This window comes from Prionailurus bengalensis, chromosome A3, assembly GCF_016509475.1.
Source record: "Prionailurus bengalensis isolate Pbe53 chromosome A3, Fcat_Pben_1.1_paternal_pri, whole genome shotgun sequence".
In the NCBI taxonomy this organism is placed as follows: domain Eukaryota; kingdom Metazoa; phylum Chordata; class Mammalia; order Carnivora; family Felidae; genus Prionailurus; species Prionailurus bengalensis.
The window spans coordinates 11,179,820-11,199,560 of NC_057354.1; the positions used below are offsets into that span (position 1 = coordinate 11,179,820).

Sequence of the window (19,741 nt, forward strand, 5' to 3'; positions counted from 1 at the left end):
GAGGGAGAGGGCATTGCTGTGCCCGAGACCCCGCAGCAGCAGGAGCCGGAGCTTGAAGTGGCAGCAGCGAGCGTTACGTCTAAGGTCCAAACGGGTGGCAGGCACAGGGTGGTGAATTCCAGTCACACAGGGTGATCAAGGGCAAGGGCAGGCTGGCAATGGACTTAATGCATCAGACAGGAAGCCGGACTCTCGTTCCTAAGTGCCTGATTTTCCCGGAAGAGGCGCGGCTTCTCTCTGGACTATGCACCAGGGAGCCTGGTCACTCTCAGGCCTCTAACTCGACCACTGTTGCCAAAGGCCAAAGCAGGGAGCTGGGGACAACGTCCGTGGGGTGACATCACCTGCCCCCCGAGGCCCCCACTCATCCCTAGCTTGCACCAAAAGAGAAAAGGAGGCCCCGAGCTGGACACCTCTCTCTGTGCCACGCGTGCAGGCACACCAGGGAAACTAAGCATCAAGTGTCGGGGCCAAGAGGGTCTCCGTAACTCCGCGCACTGTTGCAGGGGCCACAAAAGCATCGTACCAGGCACATTCTCTTTTTTTTTTTTAATTTTTTTTTTTCAACGTTTATTTATTTTTGGGACAGAGAGAGACAGAGCATGAACGGGGGAGGGGCAGAGAGAGAGGGAGACACAGAATCGGAAACAGGCTCCAGGCTCCGAGCCATCAGGCCAGAGCCCGACACGGGGCTCGAACTCACAGACCGCGAGATCGTGACCTGGCTGAAGTCGGACGCTTAACCGACTGCGCCACCCAGGCGCCCCCAGGCACATTCTCTTAACGCAGGCACGCTCGTTTGCGTATGAACACAAGAAATGGTCTTCACTCCCGTGGGAGACGCACTCTCTTCCCTTTCTTGAAACACAGGACCCTCTTGGTCTGGTGTCATTTGCCCTTTTTCAGTAGGACGCCAAATACAGAGAAACATACTCTCGGCCACAAAACATTTGCGCATGGGATAGACGTCCCTGGCAGGTGGCCACGGAGTCAGGGGGCCCCACAGGAGCAGTGGCCAGTGACAGGCTGAGAGCTCACACGCTGTCCAGAGTGGGGCGGCCACTACACAACTCCGGCCGACGCTGGCCAGGTGGGACCAAGCACCCAAGGGAGCCAGATCTTTGCTCTTCCAAAAGAAGCCAGAAACCCTGATTTTTTTTTTTTGCATGACATTCTATAAATGTCAGCAGTGAATTCCTTTTTCTTTTCCTTCCAGAAACAGTCAACATATCTGCAGGCGGGACCGGGTCCACGGGTCATGTGTGTGATCTCGGTATTAAAACCTTTGCATAAATGCATCTCCAGGCTTCCAGTTAGGGGAGGGTCTTGTCAGCACACTGCCTGACGCCTTGGCCTCTGGGCGACACACACAGGCTCTCCCACCACAGGAAGCCTCGATGGTTTCAAAGGCAAAGTGGCCCGACCCCTCTCCCGATCCAGGCTGACTCCTGCTCCAAGACTGCCCCTTAGGCGGATCGTGGGTCTCCTTTCAAGCAGGAGGGTGGCTGAGACTTGAGAACAAAACGTCCCTGAGTCACCAGTCCACCCATCTTCCAAATCTACCCCTTTGACTTTGGGCCCCCCCGGTCCACACTGTGCCCAGCACACCATACCCACGGGCCGGTGCCTCTGCCTGGACACTCACCCTCCCCAGCGGCAGAATTCTTTCTGTTCCTCCTTCAAAGCCCCAAATTAATCACCACCTGCTCTGCAAAGCCTTCCCAATTTCCCAGGCAGAATCTAACGCCTCTGCTTTTCTTTCTTTTTCTTTCTTTTTTTTTTTTTTTTTAAACAAATCAAGTCTTAGGATCATGTGCCCAGTTCCTTCTAGACCCTCCCTCTTCAAAACCTTTGCAGTCTCCTTTTGCACCTTGAACACACCTTCAGGCGAGGGCTGCCACACTGGATGACAGCGCTGCTCACACACAGTGGGCTCCTCTCACAGAGGGAAGGGAGACACGGTCCACTTTCTTCTCATCCTCGGGCTCACCACGGCACCCAGTCAGGGGCACGTGTCCAATGGCCGGTGATGAAGAAAGGGCTGTCCGGGCTGTTCAAAGTCTGTCTCATTACCCAGCTCCCACCCGGACCCACACCCAAACTAGAAAATTGGTTCTCAAGAGCGAAACACACACAGGTCCTCTTGGGAACACTTCGGTCTTGTTCACTGTTGTGTCCCCAAGGGTGGCACAAGGGAGGCCTACTGAATGAATGGGGATGACGGGGTGCCCGTCACGTTGGCCTGCTTCAAGGAGAAATGGGCTGATACGGGAAACGCACTTTGCACTGTGCCTGGCACCAAGTAGGTGCTCAATAAACGTAGAGGGCTGCCGTGACCGTTCCTCCCCTGGGCTCTCAGAAACACTTCTCCGGACACGTGCTTCACAGGCGCACAAATCTACCCCACTGGGTCCAGCCGAGACACGGGTCCTGATCACAATATGGAGCTCTACGCTTTGGGCCTTCAGGCCTTAAACCGAGGGTGCTGGGAGCTTCCAGAAAGTTCTATCATTGCTCCTCAGGGGCCCACACCTGGCTGGCAACAATGCTGGGGACACAAGGATCTGGAGGAGATTTTTGCAAAATTTGTAGTGGAGACCTTGTCTTCTGGGCCTAAGGCACCATCTCCCCCACACAGCCAAGAGGATTTGATCCAACAGAACAGAGTAAGAGGCAACAGCAGAGACGGCGAAAGGATCTGAGAAGGAACCCGATGCCCAACCCTGCCTCGGGCTACTGCCTGGGCAAGAGGCTCCTCCCAGGCCTTGCAGGCCTGAAGCCATTTCCTGGCTGTCTCCATGTTTGCCTGGCGGACCGCGCAGAGCCGAGGAAAGTTAAATATAGTCTTAGCATCCCCGCTGAACGGCTCCCCGCATCGGTGCCCGAGAGTGCCACCTGGTGGCCCACTCCTGGCTCCTCTGTGGAATAAGAGCCATCTGGGGGGGGATGGGCACTATCAAGATGGCCGCCTCAGGAAGCCTTGGTGTTGAGAGACCGTGTGAGAGAGTGCGCGCGCCTGGTCCTGCTCTCACCGTCGGCTGCTGCCGCCATTCCTTCTGGTTGCCAAATCGCCACCAAAATGGCTTCCCCAGAAAACTCCAGGAAGGACCTGGAGTCTGGCCTGGGCCTAAATCCACTCCTCCCGGGCAGACACTCACCATGTCGGTCAGGCTGCAAAACTCTTCCAGCCTGAGGAGCATCCCCTCGATGGTCTCCTCCACCTCCTTCGCCTGAAAAGAGACAATATCCTGGAGATTAGCAAGTGGTTTCCAGGGAGACAAATGCCCTTCACTTTTTTTTATTTTTTTTTTAAGCAAACTAAGGATTATCTGCCCAGTTCCCTTCAGACCTCCTTTCCCCTTGCAAGAGGTCTCATAGCCTCATTTAAAGTAGTGGTGATCAGGCAGCAATCGTGACACCTGTGGACAGAGGCCTGGCGAAAAGCCACCACGGCCCATCCACTCCAGGCAGCGTTCAAAGGAGAGGAGATTAATAAATATGAGCGGGACTAGAACAAAGCTACCCTTACCATCCCGCTGTTCAGATAAGGAAACTGAGCCTCAGAGAGGACAGGTAACCCTGCTTGAGGGCACACAGCTAGCAAGGGGTGGGGCCAGGATTCCCCGGTAGGTTTGAGTTCACAGCCCCAAAGCCTGCTCTTGACAAACTCTGAGAAATGCCTCCTGGAAAACACGATGGACGGTTCACACAAGATGCAGAAGACGTAGAATGTAAACCTATTCTTGTGACGACACGCAAACAACGTACATGGCTTAACAGAAAGGCCTGGAATGACACAGACCGAAGTGCCCACAGTCAGGGGATGTACTTCCACTAAACAATGATTCAATCTGAAATTCAAATTTAACTGGGTGCCCTGGACTTTACCTGGCAACACTATTAACAGGGTTTACTTAGCCCTGGGGAGCACAAATGGGGAATGGGGTCTGACAAGGGAGACTTGAAGGGTCCCCAACTCGAGGTACTAGGACTGGGCAGTAACTTAACGAGTGACGTAAGGCAGCCCGCTGGGGCTTGCGGCAATCTGAGGAGCATTTGCCCAAGTCTAGAACAGCCAGCTGCCAGCGGCCATCAGTAGACACGCTCAGCGCTCCCAGAGCCTTCCATTTTGCAAGAGAAGCCAGAAATTATAACTTCATGGAAAATGTCCCGATTTTTAAATGGTAGCTCAAATTCAAAAAAAAAATTTTTTAACACTCCACAGGCCCAGCCAAACATGACCGTGAAAAGGTCTGCCGACTTACAAGCCCATTTAAATCCCTCGTGTAAAAATTAGTTTGAACCCTTTTTCCCCTCAAGTATTTACTATTTTCATGACTTAAAAATAGCCGGGGTTTGTTTGTTTTATTTATTTATTTATTTATTTTTAAAGTTTATTCGTTTTTGAGAGACAGAGCATGAGTGGGGGAGGGGCAGAGAGAGAAGGGGACACAGAATCTGAAGCAGGCTCCAGGCTCCGAGTGGTCAGCACAGAGCCCAACGTGGGGCTCGAACTCGCAAGCTGTGAGATCGCGACCTGAGCCGAAGTCGGACGCTTAACCACCTGAGCCACCCGGGCATTCCAACTGGTATGTATGTATGTATGTATGTATGTATTATTTTAATGTTTATTCACTTTTGAGAGAGCACGAGCGGGAGAGGGGCAAAGAGAGAGAGAGAGACACGGAATCCGAAGCAGGCTCCGGGCTCCGAGCTGCCAGCACAGAGCCTGATGCCGGGCTTCAACCTATGAACCGTGAGATCATGACCTGAGCCGAAGTCAGACACTTAACCAAATGAGTCACCCAAGTGCCCCTGTTGTATTTGTTTTTAATTACCAGGCATCTAGGAATAAAGTTCATCTAGAACATGGCTTACCAGGCCAGATCGTTCGGTGCCAGGGAAGCGACCCCAGACCTTTCTGGGCAGGCCTGGTACCTGCCCCCCACCCCCGACCTGAAGGCTCCCCTTATCACCCACTCACCCCCCGAGAGATGTTTATACAGTGCCACAGCCTGCTGCCTGCGGCGGGAGCTGTCGCTACCACAACAGCATAAACGAATGTGCAGAAAAACATCTTTCCGGCTGGAGTAAAAATAGTACCAAGTTGCAATTTTAAACTCTGGAACCTTCATCTCACAGCTGGGACTATTTCTGGGCCTGAACGGGGGAGGCTTGACAGAGAAGGGGACCACAGCAGAGAGAGGACTAAGAGACTCACAGGACGTTCTCTCTGCCCCCCAAAAAGGAAGATCGCGGTAAAAAATTGCCCTTAAGGCACTAAGAGGGGAAGAAGGAGCCAAGAGAGGCCACAGGGACAGGAGAGAGGCAGGCTGGTCGCTTTCCTTCTGCTGCAGAGGCGAGGGAGAGGGGCACAGAAGGGGGCGGAGGCTCCCTCCAGAGTGCAGGTGTACAAACCCCAGACGCCAGGCCGAATCAAAACCTGCAGAGGGACATGAGAGCCCAGGGCCCGGCGGGATGGGCCGCCTCCTTCTCCAGAGGGGCCCGAAGAGAGGAAGTACATCTCAACCTATGGCCGAGCGTTCAGGAGGGAGGCCAGTCAGCCCTGGGTTCAGATCCCACCTTCTCGTTTGCCAACCACGAGACCTTAATTGAAGGGCTTACCTTCTGCATTTCGGTTGGCCCACCTGTAAGCCACACCACTCGGCAGGGTTGTTAAGAGGTTAACCTCACGTAATAAAGGTGGTTCAATCGTTTGACAGAGTGCTGACACACAGTAGGCGCATAATAAGTGGCTGCTTTACGTGTCTCTCTCCCTAGATAACAAAAGCGGTGGCTAATCGCCATATATGGCTTATTTCATTGGAGGCTCACGAGAACTTTATACAGTAGGTGCTGTCGCTTGCCCCTCTTCCATGGACTGAGAAACAGAGGACCAGAGAGCTTATGTCACTTGCTCAAGGTCACATAGCTAATACGTACTGAAGCCAGATCTGACCCTGAGCACTCTGAGTCCAGAGCTGAAGTCTGTAAGTACCAAGAGGCTCTTTGGAGAGGGGGCCACGTGTCCCCTTTACGGCCGTCTATCAGCTGTGGTCTCGACCCCCTCTCCCCCACCTCCCGGTACCAAGGGCAAGTGCCCCAACGCAGGAGAGGGTAGAGAAAGCATTTGCCGACTGGCCAGCTAAGGAGGAATGAGCCCCGAGACGTTCCCAACCAACAGGAAGGAGCTCAGGATAAGCCAACCCACCACGCCCGCAAATCATTCACGGGACAATTTTCTCTCAAGATAATCCCCTAAGTGGCCTCGAAGCGAGAGTCCTGCGGGCTGCAGCCCACACGCCTTTTTAACCAGCCCATAGGCAAAATGAATGCCCTCGTCACGCTGTGCAACTCCCTGGGCATAAATCGTCCCCCTCCCAGGGGAAGAAGAGCAAATGGCTCACTCAGAGTGACATTCAGGGCACCGCCGGTGGGGACAGCAGGTGGGCATGGATAACACGCGGGAATCACGGCCTCTGCTTCTTCCTCACCTAAGTCTCCCAAGATGCCAATTCGAGCCTCCCAGCGGGGCAAGGCCCCAAACCCAAAGTGGGGCTGGCTTCCCACCCGTGAGTGACGGGCGCAAAACCCCACAAACAGACCCCCCACCGTGGTCTTCTCCAACTCAGCGGAGGCGCCACTGGCCCGTTGCTCAGGCCGAACAGCTGAGAGCATCCTCGAGGTCGTCCTTTCTCGGCCCACCCCGTCCACCGTGTGTGCAAATCCTCTCTGCTCCACCTCCGGAATGTGGCCCAAATCCGACCGCTTCTGTCCACCCCTCACGCCACCGCCCTGGCACAGGGCGCTGTCCCCTCCCCCCGGTCCCTGCTTCCTCTTTGGCACCCCCCCTCGGTCTCCTCCTCCGAAAGACCCCGTCAGAACCACAGCCCTCCCCCGCTGCCGGTGGGGGTGGGACACGGGGCAGCGGCTCCGGAAACCAGTCCGGTGCTCTTTCAAAACATTACACGCGGAGTTGCCCTACGACCCCGCAAGAGAGCCAAGGGAACGGAAATCATGGTGTTCTTACAAAAACTTGGGAGGTATTCACGACAGCCAAAAGGTGGAAATGACTCAAGGCCCGTCAAGTGATGAATGGACCATCAAGATGGGCCATATCCACGCTACGGAGTATTACGCGGTACTGAAAAGGAATGCCAGCCCGACACCTGCTACAACACGGATGGACGGTCCTTGAAAACATTGAAAGAGGCCAGACACAAAGGCCAGGTACTACGTGATTCCTTTTCTGGGCAATGTTCGGAAGAAGCAAACGCACAGAGAACGAAAGGAGATCACGGGGGTGGGGGGGGCGGAGAAGGAGAGTGCTAATGGTCATGGGGTTTCTTTCTTGGCAGGGGCAGGGGGGAGTGCTCTGGAATGAGGTCACGGCGATGTTTGCACAACACAGTGAACTTATGAAGAGCCACTGAATGTACGCTTCAAAATGGTAATTTTTTTTACATTACGTGAATTACAGCTTAATTAAAAAACAGGACTCCTCTCCTGCCCCCCACCTCCCTCAGCAAACACCTAATGGAGGCCTCGTTAGCCCTACGCCACCTGGACCCTCCATCTGTTCTCCGACCTCGCCGCCTACAGCCCGCTCCCCACCAGCCACACCAACCGCGTCGTCACTCCGGGGCCTTTGCGCCCGCTGCTCCCATCACGGGCAAAGCTCACCGCGCACCTCCTCCCAGCCTTGGCTCAAACGTCTCTCCTCATCGAGGCCTTCCCTGGCCCCGCAGGCTCCCCCACTCCCTGTCCCGCACCAACTTCTTTCTGGCTTCAGCCTCCATCCCTGTCTAACATCTTACATGTCTCACCTGTCCTGTCCTCTTCTGCCACCAGAATGAAAGCTCCGGGGGTTTTAGTGCCTCTCACTCACCGCCGCATCCCCAGGGCCCAGGGCGATGCCTGGCACATAGCAGGTGCTCATGCTTCTGAGATGCCTCCCCCCCCATTCCCTCCCATCTGCATACCTTTGGGCAATCGGACTCCGTCCCCAAATCTGGCCTGGCCCTGTGACTTGCTTTGGCCAACAGAATGGGTGGAAACCGCTCTTTGTGACATCCGGCTGTAGCCTCAAGAGACCCTGCGGCATCTGAGTCACCCTCTTGGAGGACACGAGCCGTGTGAAGAAGTCCAGGCAACGCGGCTGGAGAGGCCGCAGGACACGAAGGGCCACGTGGAGGAGAACCGAGGCGCCCCGGCCAGCACCAACCGCCCGACGTGAGCGAGGCCAGGTTGCAGCGCAGCAAACCCTCCAGTCGAATGCAGCCCCGTGACTCAGCCCGGCCGGTGCCGTGGGAGCAGAGGCGCTCAGACGAGCCCCGCAGACCCGCAAAACCACGCATCCCGCACCGTCATATGGTAGTTGTTTTCAGCTACTAAGATTTGGGGTAGTTTGTTACCTGGCACTTGTTGACCAATACGGTACCCAGGGCGTATTTGTTGCAGGAAAGGAAAGGGGGAGGGAAAATGAGCAAGGGAAGGAGGAAGCAATATGCCCTCCTGGAGGAGCTGCAGCCTGAGAAGAGCAGCCCAGACCACTCTTCAGTCCCACCCTGGCATGTCATGCTGTGTGGTCTTAACTACACTCCGACCATCTCTGTGCCCTGGTTTCCCATTTGAAAATCGGGAGAAAACGAGCCTCAGACTCTGTCTCGAGATGGAAGCGGAGGAGAGTCTGCTAAGTAATTTCCCTGGGTTCCTCTTGGTGAGGGGCCAGACCCATACAAAAGACGGTGGCAGCTGGGACCCAACCAGGGTCCCCACACTCAAATGGAATGGACACAAGCGAGGCAGGAAACGAACACACCACACGGGAATATGTTTTCTGCACGCTGTCGACTTTCCGTTTCTCACTTTTCAAAGAGACCTTCTACTTTTCTCTAAGAACCACAGCGGCACAAGCAGCATAACGAAGGAAAGTTAATGCTCAGCTTCCCGCCAGAGAGACAACAGGGAGAGGTGGGGACTGTGGCCAACAGGAGGCCCCTTCTCCATCGGACGAGGGCGGCTGCTACTTGACCCCAGCAGAGTGAGCCAGGTGGAAACGTGCCAACCCGGTTTTGTTCAAGACAGACAGTGCTCCGGGAGTTGGCGCAAACCAGTTTGAAAATTCAAGACTGACGCCCCAGATTAAAACACACTACGATGGCCAAACAAACCCGTCTGCAGGCTGAATGTGACCTTCACACCTCTGGCCTATTTGTATCTTTAAAACAAGCACATATAGCGGCGCCCGGGCGGCTCAGTCAGTCGAGTGTCCAACTTCGGCTCGGGTCATGATCTCGCGGTTCGTGGGTTCGAGCCCCGCGTCGGGCTCTGTGCTGACAGCTCGGAGCCTGGAGCCTGCTTGGGATTCTGTGTTTCCCTCTCTCCATGCTCCTCCCCCACTCACAGTCTGTCTCTCCCTCTCTAATAAATAAACATTGAAAAAATGTTAAGCCATTAAATTGTACACTTTAATTGTATGACTTGTATATGGCATATGAATTCTATCACAATAATGCTGTTTACACACACACACACACACACACACGGAAATCCTAGGAACCACAAGGTCCACTCAGCCAGGCCACGGACAGGGCCACTGAAGACCTATACCTTCCGCAGCAACACTTTTAGAGAAGCCAGACGTTGGATTTTTTATGAGAAGACTCCCACTTTTTAGAACGTGGCAACTACCTGCCGGCCAGAGGACATCCACGGGCAGCCCTGCCGAGTTCCAGGCGGGTTTTTCGCCTTTTGCCGACACCAAGCGCCGCTGCCTGCCCCCACCTCCCCCCCCCCCCCGGCTTCCTCCAAGGTCCCCGAGTACACGGTGGGGGTGAACATGAAGTGGCCCGAGGACTGTGGGGCCTGCCTTCACCCTGGGCACGCAAGTAGGAATGTCACCTCTTCTCCAAAAGCGGTCACGGGGGCCCCTTCAGATGACAGCGGAGTAAAGGGCTTTCCAAGGTGGCTGTCCGCCCCTCCACCAGCCTGACCGGAGGCAGAAAGAGCAGCCTCAACCCTGTGCACAGAATGGGTGGGTGAGGGGGAAGGGAGCGGGGGCCTGCTGTGGGGGGGGGGGGAGGCCCGGGGAGGAGCAGATGAAGGGGTTCTCCAGGCGGCGCTGGCGGGAACTGCAAACCAGGAAGGACCCCCCCCCCCCAGGGATTTATCCTACAGACATGTTGGCACAAATGCAAAAGCAGTACAGAGATTCCTCCTGCAACAGACTTTGTGAGAATAAAAGGATCCACGTAACCCAAATGCCCATCTATAGAAGAATGGCTGCCTGAATTGTAATCCAGACAATGCGATTCTGTTTAGCAGCTAAAAATAATCGGGCGGCTCTCTACGTACTCATACGGAAAGATCTCCAAGACATATTGAGTGAAAAAAGCAGGATGCACAAACGGGAGGTAACAGGTGGGGATGGGAAAGGACCCGTCATGCTGGAAGGGGACAGAGACAGGAACAGAGCTGGGTAGGAGGCGGTTCTGTGCCACCCCACGGCCACTGGGACCTGTGGATTTTGTGACATGTTCATATACCTTTATTTTTTAATTTTTTTATAGTTTATTTTTGAGAGAGAGGGACAGACCGTAAGCAGGGGAGGGGCAGAGAGAGAGAGGGAGACAGAATCCGAAGCAGACTCCAGGCTCTGAGCTGTCAGCACAGAGCCCGACGTGGGGCTCGAACCCATGAACTGTGAGATCATGACCTGAGCTGAAGTCAGACCCTTAACCGACTGAGCTACCCAGGCGCCCTGACACTTTTTATATTTAAAACAAAACTTACTTTATTTTTTTAAATTTATTTATTTTGAGAGAGAAAGAAAGAGTGTGTGTGTGTGTGTGTGTGTGTGTGTGTGTGCGCGCACAAGCAGGGGAGGGGCAGAGGAAGGAGAGACAGAATCCCAAGCAGGCTCTGTGCCATCACCATTAATGCGGAGCCCGATGTGGGGCTCGAACCCATGAACCATGAGATCCCGACCTGAGCCGAGACCAAGAGTTGGATGCTTAACTGACTGAGCCATCCACGCGCCCCACAAAACTTACTTTAAAAGCAAAACTGGGGGGCGCCTGGGTGGCGCAGTCGGTTGAGCGTCCGACTTCAGCTAGGTCACGATCTCGCGGTCCGGGAGTTCGAGCCCCGCGTCAGGCTCTGGGCTGATGGCTCGGAGCCTGGAGCCTGTTTCCGATTCTGTGTCTCCCTCTCTCTCTGCCCCTCCCCCGTTCATGCTCTGTCTCTCTCTGTCCCAAAAATAAATAAACGTTGAAAAAAAAAATTTTTTAAAGCAAAACTGGGCACATTTCGCTAACAGTGCAGAGCCTGCTTGGGATACTCTCTCTCTCTCAAAAGAAATAAATAAACTTACAAAAAGAAAAAGAAAAAGAAAAACCAACTCCAATTCATTTTATTTTATTTATTTATTTATTTTTAAACGTTTATTTATTTTTGACACAGAGAGAGGGAGACAGAGCATGATGGGGGAGGGATGGAGAGAGAGGGAGACACAGAATCCGAAGCCGGCTCTAGGCTCTGAGCTGTCAGCACAGAGCCCGACGCGGGGCTTGAACTCACAGACCGCGAGATCATGACCTGAGCCGAAGTCAGACACTTAACCGACTGAGCCACCCAGGCGCCCCTCCAATTCATTTTAAAAGACCCCACAGGCCAAATTTCCACCATACCTGCACCAAGGGATAATTTCAGAACGCAAGACAGCGTTAGGGGGACCGGTGGTTCCTTTGGACCCCGGGCTCAGCAACTGTGTTTTGCAAACCAAAAAGTACCATCGAGGGCTGGCCTCACGTACGCAGGTCAGGAAGTTAATCCCGGACTTCTCGGCCTACAGGAGGCCGCGCTGGGGAGTGAGAACCTGTGACCTTCAGCACAAGTGGAGGCGAAAGGCTGAAATCCCCACAGCCGGACACTGTAGAGAAGTGAGTGTGCGACCCGCTCTGTCCCCACGGACAGAAGTGTCCCCCACGTGTTCTCCCTCCCAGCGCCTGGCACGTCTGCCCCCAGTACCTGCTCCATAAACATCTGCAGAATGAGGAAGTGAGCAATCGTAGCTGACGTTCCCAGCCTGCTAACTACGGGCCAGACCCCGCACCGAGCGTTTCCTGCAGCCTACCTCATCCGACCGTCCAGCACTGCGGGAGATGAGCAGACAAGGCAGGAAGGGGCCCCGAGCACAGGGCCGAGATCCGACCCCACACCTCGTGGCTTCAGGGCCCAGTTCCCCCCCACCCCCAACCTGAGCAGGAGGACGAGGGGAGTCCGCACCTCTATAAAGGATGTTTCTTTAACTGATACGTACGAAGTCACTCAGTGCCTCTGGACAAAGCAGCAGGCAGCACAGACAGTGTCCCTCAGGGGGCTGCGGCTGGACACAGGGCATTCATTCACAAAAGAGAGGAGCTGTGTGGGCCCTACCGGGTTGGCCATCGGAATCACCAGGGGAGTGTTGACCAGGCCAGGCCCCCAGGCCCGGGCCTTGCTCGCAGGTGCCCCTACAATCAGCAACCACAGTGATTTTCCAACACACCAATCCATCCAGGTCACTCCGGGCTTAAAACCCTGCTGGAGAGCTTTTAGAATCCCCGTGGGCAGGGGGCACCCACACCAGTGACATTAGAATACCTGGGGGGGCGGGCAGGGGTGGCGGAGGCCGCAGGCATCAGAATCTTTTCTGGAAGATCCCCCGATGACCCCGACCTTCGGCAAAGTCTGGGGACCCCGCGCTCCAACAGAGCTCTCAGCCTTCGCTGCAACCCAACCCCTGGTGGTTGCTCCAACTTCATTTACAGGGGCTCCAACGCCTATTTACAGAGGTGTGAAATACGTGTGTCTTCGCCTTTTAAGCTGTTACACGCACACGCACACCTCCGTGCACCTGGCCTCACTCCCGCGTGAGTCTCCCGTGCAGAGCTGACTCGCTCCGCAGCCGGGACCTGTCCACTGGGCACAAGCATCGCCACCCACCAGCCTGTGCGACAGCACTGAGGTCATTCCCAATCTTTGGGAACCTCTGTCTTCAAGCTTCTCGGCTGGTGCGGAGGGAACCTTTAGCCAAGGCTCTGGGCTGACCCAGGGATGGCTCCCTTCCACCGCTGGGCAGCTCCGCGGGGAGAAAGGCAGGAACTTCTTTCCGAGAAACACGCTCCCGCCGTGGCCTGGGCTCCTCACACCCCGGAAGGTTCTGATTCAGGGAATGTGGCCAGCTCAGTCCACGTCCACGTCCACTTGGACAGCCACGTCTGTGGTCTCCCTGCGGCCCTTCCAGCACCTTCCAGCCCTGCAGCCGTGAGTCTGAAAATCGGATCATGTCTTTCCTCTGCTCATGGCCAACTCACCCCCGCTCGTGGCCAGGACCCCGGAATCAAATCCAGAGTCCTCCCCGTGGCCCTAGGTCCCGGTCTAGTCCTGCCCACTCCTGCCCTTGGCCGCTGAGGTCCACCCACGTGAGCACCTCTCTGTTTCTCATGTTTCCCCCTCGGGCCATGCCCGTGCCACTGGAACTTGGCCTGGCAGTTCCTTCCACCCCTCCCCGTGCGTCTCTGTCACAGTCCCCCCGCTGTCTCCTTCACGGCACTGATCACCATGTAGTTGCTCCGCTTGGTGGTTACTGGTCTGCTCATCTCCCTGACCGCACCCACAGTCCTTGAGGGCAGGCACCCCCTGTGCCCCACAGGCCTCTCCGTGGGACCCAGCACAGTGCCTGGCACACAGCAGCTTCGCCATAAGGATCCGAGGAGTAAACGAATACAGAACTACCTCTGGAGACAGGGCATCTGAACATCCCAAACCTGAAAGCCGAAAGCAAGCCAGCAGCTCACGAGGACGGGACACGCGGTGCGTGCAGGTTGGACATAACAGAGTATCCACTGCTCTCACAAAGAAGCAGCCTCTTGTACGTTTTTCAAGAAACTCAAGGCATCTTTGGCTAGTTTATGGTTTTCTTTAGTCGAAACACATGGCTGGGAGAAGCTGTTCTGCTTCCTCCCCATACGACGGCAGCAAAATCAAAAGTCCAAGCACAAGGGTAAAGGGTAACGGATGCTGGCTTCAGTACAGGAATACAGGGAGGAGTGGGGAGGGGCGGGCACCTGGGTGGCTCAGTCAGTTGAATGTCCGACTCTTGATTTCAGCTCAGCTCACGATCCCAAGACTGTGGGGTCGAGCCCAAGGTCACAGGATTGAGCCCTGCATCGGGCTCTGTGCTAACAGCACAGAGCCTGCTTGGTATTCTCCCCCCACTCTCAAAACACATAAATAATCATTTACAAAAATTTTGTTTTAAATAGGGAGGAGTGGAGACTATGACAAGTGGGGCCCAAACTCGGAAACATGGACCTAGATTTACCAGATCAGCTAATATTTTTATTTTTAAATGTTTATTTATTTTTTTTTAATTTTTTTTTCAACGTTTATTTATTTTTGGGACAGAGAGAGACAGAGCATGAACGGGGGAGGGGCAGAGAGAGAGGGAGACACAGAATCGGAAACAGGCTCCAGGCTCTGAGCCATCAGCCCAGAGCCCGACGCGGGGCTCGAACTCACGGACCGCGAGATCGTGACCTGGCTGAAGTCGGACGCTTAACCGACTGCGCCACCCAGGCGCCCCTAAATGTTTATTTTTGAGAGAGAGAGAGAGAGAGAGAGAGAGAGAAAACGTGTGCAAGTGGGGGAGGGCAGAGAGAGAGGGAGACACAGAACCGGAAGCAGGCTTCAGGCTCCGAGCTGTCAGCCCAGAGCCCGATGCGGGGCTCGAACTCATAAGCTGTGAGAGCATGACCTAAGTCAGACACTTAACCAACTGGGCCACCCAAGTGCCCCTTGTTTTATTTTTTAAAGTAAGCTCTATGCCCAATGTGGGGCTTGAACTCATGACCCCAAGGTCAAGAGTCACATGCTCTATCGACTAAGGGGTGCCTGACTGGCTCAGTCGGTAGAACATATGATTCTTGACTTGCAGTCGTTGAGTTCAAGCCCCATGTTGGGTGTAGAGCTTACTTTAAAAAAAAAAGAACAGGGGCGCCTGGGTGGCTCAGTCGGTTGAGCGTCTGACTTCAGCTCAGGTCACGATCTCGTGGTCCGTGAGTTCGAGCCCCACGTCGGGCTCTGGGCTGATCACTCAGAGCCTGGAGCCTGCTTCCCATTCTGTGTCTCCCTCTCTCTCTGCCCCGCCCCCGCTCATGCTCTGTCTCCGTCTCAAAAATAAATAAAAAAACGTTAAAAAAAAAAAAAAAAGAAGAACAGATTGATGTTTTAAATAAACAAGAAACTCAGAATTTTTCATGAAAATTCTCTATTTAAACAACCCCATGTGGACTGATCCAATCACATCAGTGTGTTGGATTCGACCCCTGGGCCTCGAGTTTGCAAACCCTGATCTAATCCACCTGTGGTTAAAAGACCCACATGTTTTGTCCCCTGTCATCCTCTGCTCACTCAAGCAAAGCCCCTGGGCATGAGAAAGTGCTGGCTTGACTTCCTTCCATCTAGGCCATGAACCTCATCTGTGGGCCAAGCCCATCCTGTGTCCCAGCACAGGTTCCAAACAGGATTCTGAAAGAGCCTGGCCAGGAAGTCACCCGTGGGTGGCTATCGGCACCCAGCCTTTCGAGAGGGCCCTGAGCTCCCTCCCCTCATGAGCCAGAGGGCACCCAAGAGGCAAACACCTCTCCCTGCCATCTTGGAGCAGCTTCTGGAGGCCACCCTGACACCTCCCCCGAAGAGGAAGTTCAAACCAGAAAAAGAAAGTAAGACACAAAAAACCTGGCTGAACAGAATACCCGAAGGCGCCGGAAACAGTAAAACACTCACCTGCCAACCAGCGTCAACACGCCTCCGCCCTGTAGCAGCTCCTTGATCCCGGCAGACAGAGCACGGTGCCGGGCTCGGCTTCCGCCCTCCTCGCCGGCTGCACCTCCCTCTGCTCCCCCTCCACCTGCTCTTCTGTCCGAGGCGCACCCTGCTTCATTCCACCCCAGGGCCTTTGCAAGTTTTGTTCCCTCTGCCTGGGATGCTTTTCTCCGCTTTGCCTGGCCAACTCCTATTCACACTTCAGGGCTCAGCCTAAAATGTCGCTGCCTCAAGGAAGCCCTCCCTGACTGCACTCCCAACAGAGTCACGTCCCTGTGCTTCCTCTTCCTGCACATTCACAGGTCCCAGCTTCCTCAGAGAGACCTTCCCCACCCCTCGTCTCCCCGACTCACGCAGATACCCTCTACCTCACCACCCCATCTAGAGGGGTTGTGTGTTATGTGTCTGTTGTCTGCCAGTGTCCTGAAGGCAGGGCCCCTGCGTGTTTCACTGCTCTCCCCCGCTCCTGGGCCCCGCCGTCCAGTCCTGTTCCCAAACCAGACCTCCCTTTTCCAGGTTGCTCACTGGCCCATCTGCAAACGGCCTCAGCGCGGGGAGCTACAAGTGAATGTGCTCCGGCAGTTTCTGCTGCTTCTGGTAAATAAAGTTCAGCAAGCACTCTGAGTGGGTTTATTGCCGTGCGGAGCTGCAGGGAGTTGGGCTGTTCATTACATCCCTTACAAATGAGCGTGAGCCAGCCCGTGTCTGAGTTAAAGAGAGCCCTGAGTGAGAAAATGAAGTTAACGCATGCAGTTTCTCTCGAAGGCTGTCCCTAATAGAGACAAAATGAAGCTGAGGTCTAGCCGCTGGGCACGACATCTCTCTGCTGAGAGCAAGGGAGAGAAGGAACGAGGACGACGCTCAGGCTTCTTACACCACTGAAAACCCGGAGACAACCCAAATGCCCATTCCTGGGGGCACGGTTCATAAGTTACGGTACCTCCACGGGACGTCACTTATCCCGTGTGGGCCTCAGTTTTCCCAGCTATAAAGTCAACCAAACAAGGGACGCCTGGGTGCCTCCAACGGCTGAGCATCCGACTTCGGCTCAGGCCGTGACCTCACAGCTCGGGAGTTCGAGCCCCGTGTCGGGCTCTGTGCTGACGGCTCGGAGCCTGGAGCCTGCTTCACATTCTGTGTCTCCCTCTCTCTCTGCCCCTCTCCCACTTGTGCTTGGTCTCTGTCTCAAAAATAAAAAAAATTTTTTTTTTAATTAACCAAACAACCTCCTAGCCCTGGGTCACTGCCAGGAGCAACGACACAGTCCGTGAACAGGGTCCGGCACGCTGCTAGCACATAGCATGGGCCCAGGAAATAGGAGTAATTATCATTTAGTTGTGGGGTACGGGGAAGCCAAAGACCGATGGAGCATAGTCTCCAACATGGAGGCCGCCGGCCTCATATGACTATTGAACACTCACAACGTGGCCGGTCCCAACTGAGATATGTTGTAAGTTCAATATAAAAGCCTGATTTTGAAAACCTAGTACCAAAAAAAAAAAAGAATGTAAAAATCTCACTAAGATTTTTACATGGTCATTGTTTACATGTTGGAATGATTGATATTTTGGAGGAACTGTTACTTTAAATATACTGAGACTACCTTCACCTGTTTCTTTTTCCTTTTTTTTTTTGTGGCTCCCAGAATATTTAAAATTACAGGAGTGGCTCATATTTGTGGCTCAGATTATATTTCTATTGGACGGCTCTTACGGATACATTCAGACATGAAAATATGCCCATGCGATTTTGTAAAATTGAGATGTAAGTCATACACCATAAAAGTCACCCTCTACGAGCACACAGGTCTGTGGTTTTCAGTATATTCAAAGTTGGGCAGCCACCACCACTAATTCCAGAACATTTTCGTCACCCCAAAAAGCCCTGTACTTTATCACCAGCAGTCACTCCCCACTTGTCCATGCTATTTTGAGTGGGGGGGAAAAAGCCACTTGGAGAACGGTATTACTACGTCAAGCAGAGTTTTGTAAAAACGAATACATAGTATTATTGATACATGCACACCCGCACTTGTAAATGCATTTTCTAAGCGTTTGGTTGGGGTGAGGTACAACACCACATGTCTAGTGATGGTTATCTCGGGGACCCGGAGTCGGGGCGCAGAGAGCAGGAAGAGGGGTGCTCCCTCTGTATTTGATGTATTTCTGTCCTGCTTCTGAGATTTAAAAAGAGTATGAGTTGAATTCAACCCTTAAATAACTCCTGGTGCACTTGGGTAAATAACTTTCACGGCACTGTTAACAGACTGGCTTCGGCTGGAAGATGAAGGGCCTAGTTTCAGATCTACTTTTTATTCTGTGCTTTTAAAATAGAAAGTACAGATAGAGACGAGGTATTTTCCCTCTTAGCAACAGCAGGACCGAGGAGGCCTGGTACTTCCCCGCACAGACGCAGGCTGCCCGCCTCCTCCCGGGCCACTGGCACCCGGCTCTGAGCGCAGCGGGCCGAGCGCTCGGCCGGGGGCAGGACCAGGGGCGGGGGGCGGCCTCCCCAGAGCCCGGCCGATGCTGGGGGCCCGGGTCCGGATGCGAGGCGACTCTGGACCCCCGGGGGGCCTTGTGGCTGAAAGAGGGAGAGGCCAGACCTGCCGCGCATCTCTGGGTGGCGCCAGGCAGTCATCTCTCCGCAAGGCGGGGAGCCTCGGGCCCTTGGCGTTGGGCGCGCGAGGATGCTGCGGGGACGCCGAGGGTTCGGGTTCGGGTCCCCGCGCGCCGGACGCCGCACCCACCCTCCTCCCCCGGGGTGCCAGGGCGTTGACCGCCGCCCCTCCCCCGACCCACCTCCCCTACCTCCAGCCCCCGCTCCCTACCTCGGCCGCGGGCTCGGGGGTCAGGAAGAGCGCGAGCTCGCGCGCCCCGCTGCGCACGGGCTCCGGCCGGTCGGCGTCCAGGAGCAGCATCAGGAGAGCGGCGGGGTCCAGCTGGCGGAGGCTGCCCGAGAGCCGGTGGCCGGGTCCCGGCCTCGGAGCCCCGCCCCCGACCGGCTGCATGCCCCGCGGCCCGCCTGGAGGAGGCGGGGCAGGTGCGCACCCGGACGCGGCCCGCGCCTCCCCGAGCACCGGACCGAGGGGGCAGCGCCACCCAGTGGCGCGCGGCGCTCACTGCGCCCGGCCCTCGCACCACCTGGTAAAGCAGAGATTCTCAACCTCGCTTGCATATTGTCATCACCTGGGACTCTTCAAACTTCCAAAGTCCGGCCCAGCACACGGTCCCTCAGGTTGGGACCTGAGCACCAGCACTTTTTGAAGTTCGCCTGGGGATTCCTACAGACAGCGGAGTTTGAGAACCGCCCGTGTAGACCACCCCTTTTCATTGGAATCCGGGCGGAGCCGTGTCTCCCAGCCCCCACGGCACTTTAGAATGCCCTGGGGAGCTTTCAAAAGCCCGGAAGCCAGGCCTCACCCCGGCGGATCCAGCCGGAATCCCTGGGGGTGGGGCTTGGGCATCAGTAGTTTTTTAAAGCTCCCGGGGTGTTTCCAGCATCCAGGATAGAGAACGGGGTCCTTTCCTTTAAAGAGCAAAGTCCCCGCCCCCAGGGCCGTCCTAATGCCAGCGTCTCGTTTGCGCCCGGCGGAGAGATCTGGAAATTAGAGAAGCCGGTTGTAGCGGTCCTTTTCCTCGCTGGGGCAGCTTGTAGAATAAACTCCCCAGGGAATTCTTAAGCTCACTGTTTGCCCGCCCCCCCCCCAATACACACACCCCTGGGAGGCTTGTTGAGACCCTCTAGAGGCCGAAGAGGGCGGGGTGCATCCTCCCAAAACAATGCTAATAAGGAAAGTCCTAAAAATGGGGAAGAGGTCCAGGGAAGTCTAGAAATATAATTTTTCCTATGACGTCTTTTTTTTTTTTAA

The 19,741-nt window shown here is 55.0% G+C and overlaps 1 protein-coding gene across 1 annotated transcript in view; it reads right to left on the reverse strand.

The window, feature by feature from the left end:
* The window catches only part of BCAS4 (breast carcinoma amplified sequence 4), a 61,488-nt gene extending 42,508 nt beyond the window's left edge, over positions 1 to 18,980 (reverse strand). The window contains 2 exon segments of the mRNA XM_043553677.1: positions 3,159 to 3,230; positions 18,701 to 18,980. Of these exon segments, the coding sequence (XP_043409612.1) occupies positions 3,159 to 3,230; positions 18,701 to 18,880 (252 nt within the window). The 5' untranslated portion in view covers positions 18,881 to 18,980.
* Positions 18,981 to 19,741: the final 761 nt, after the last annotated feature.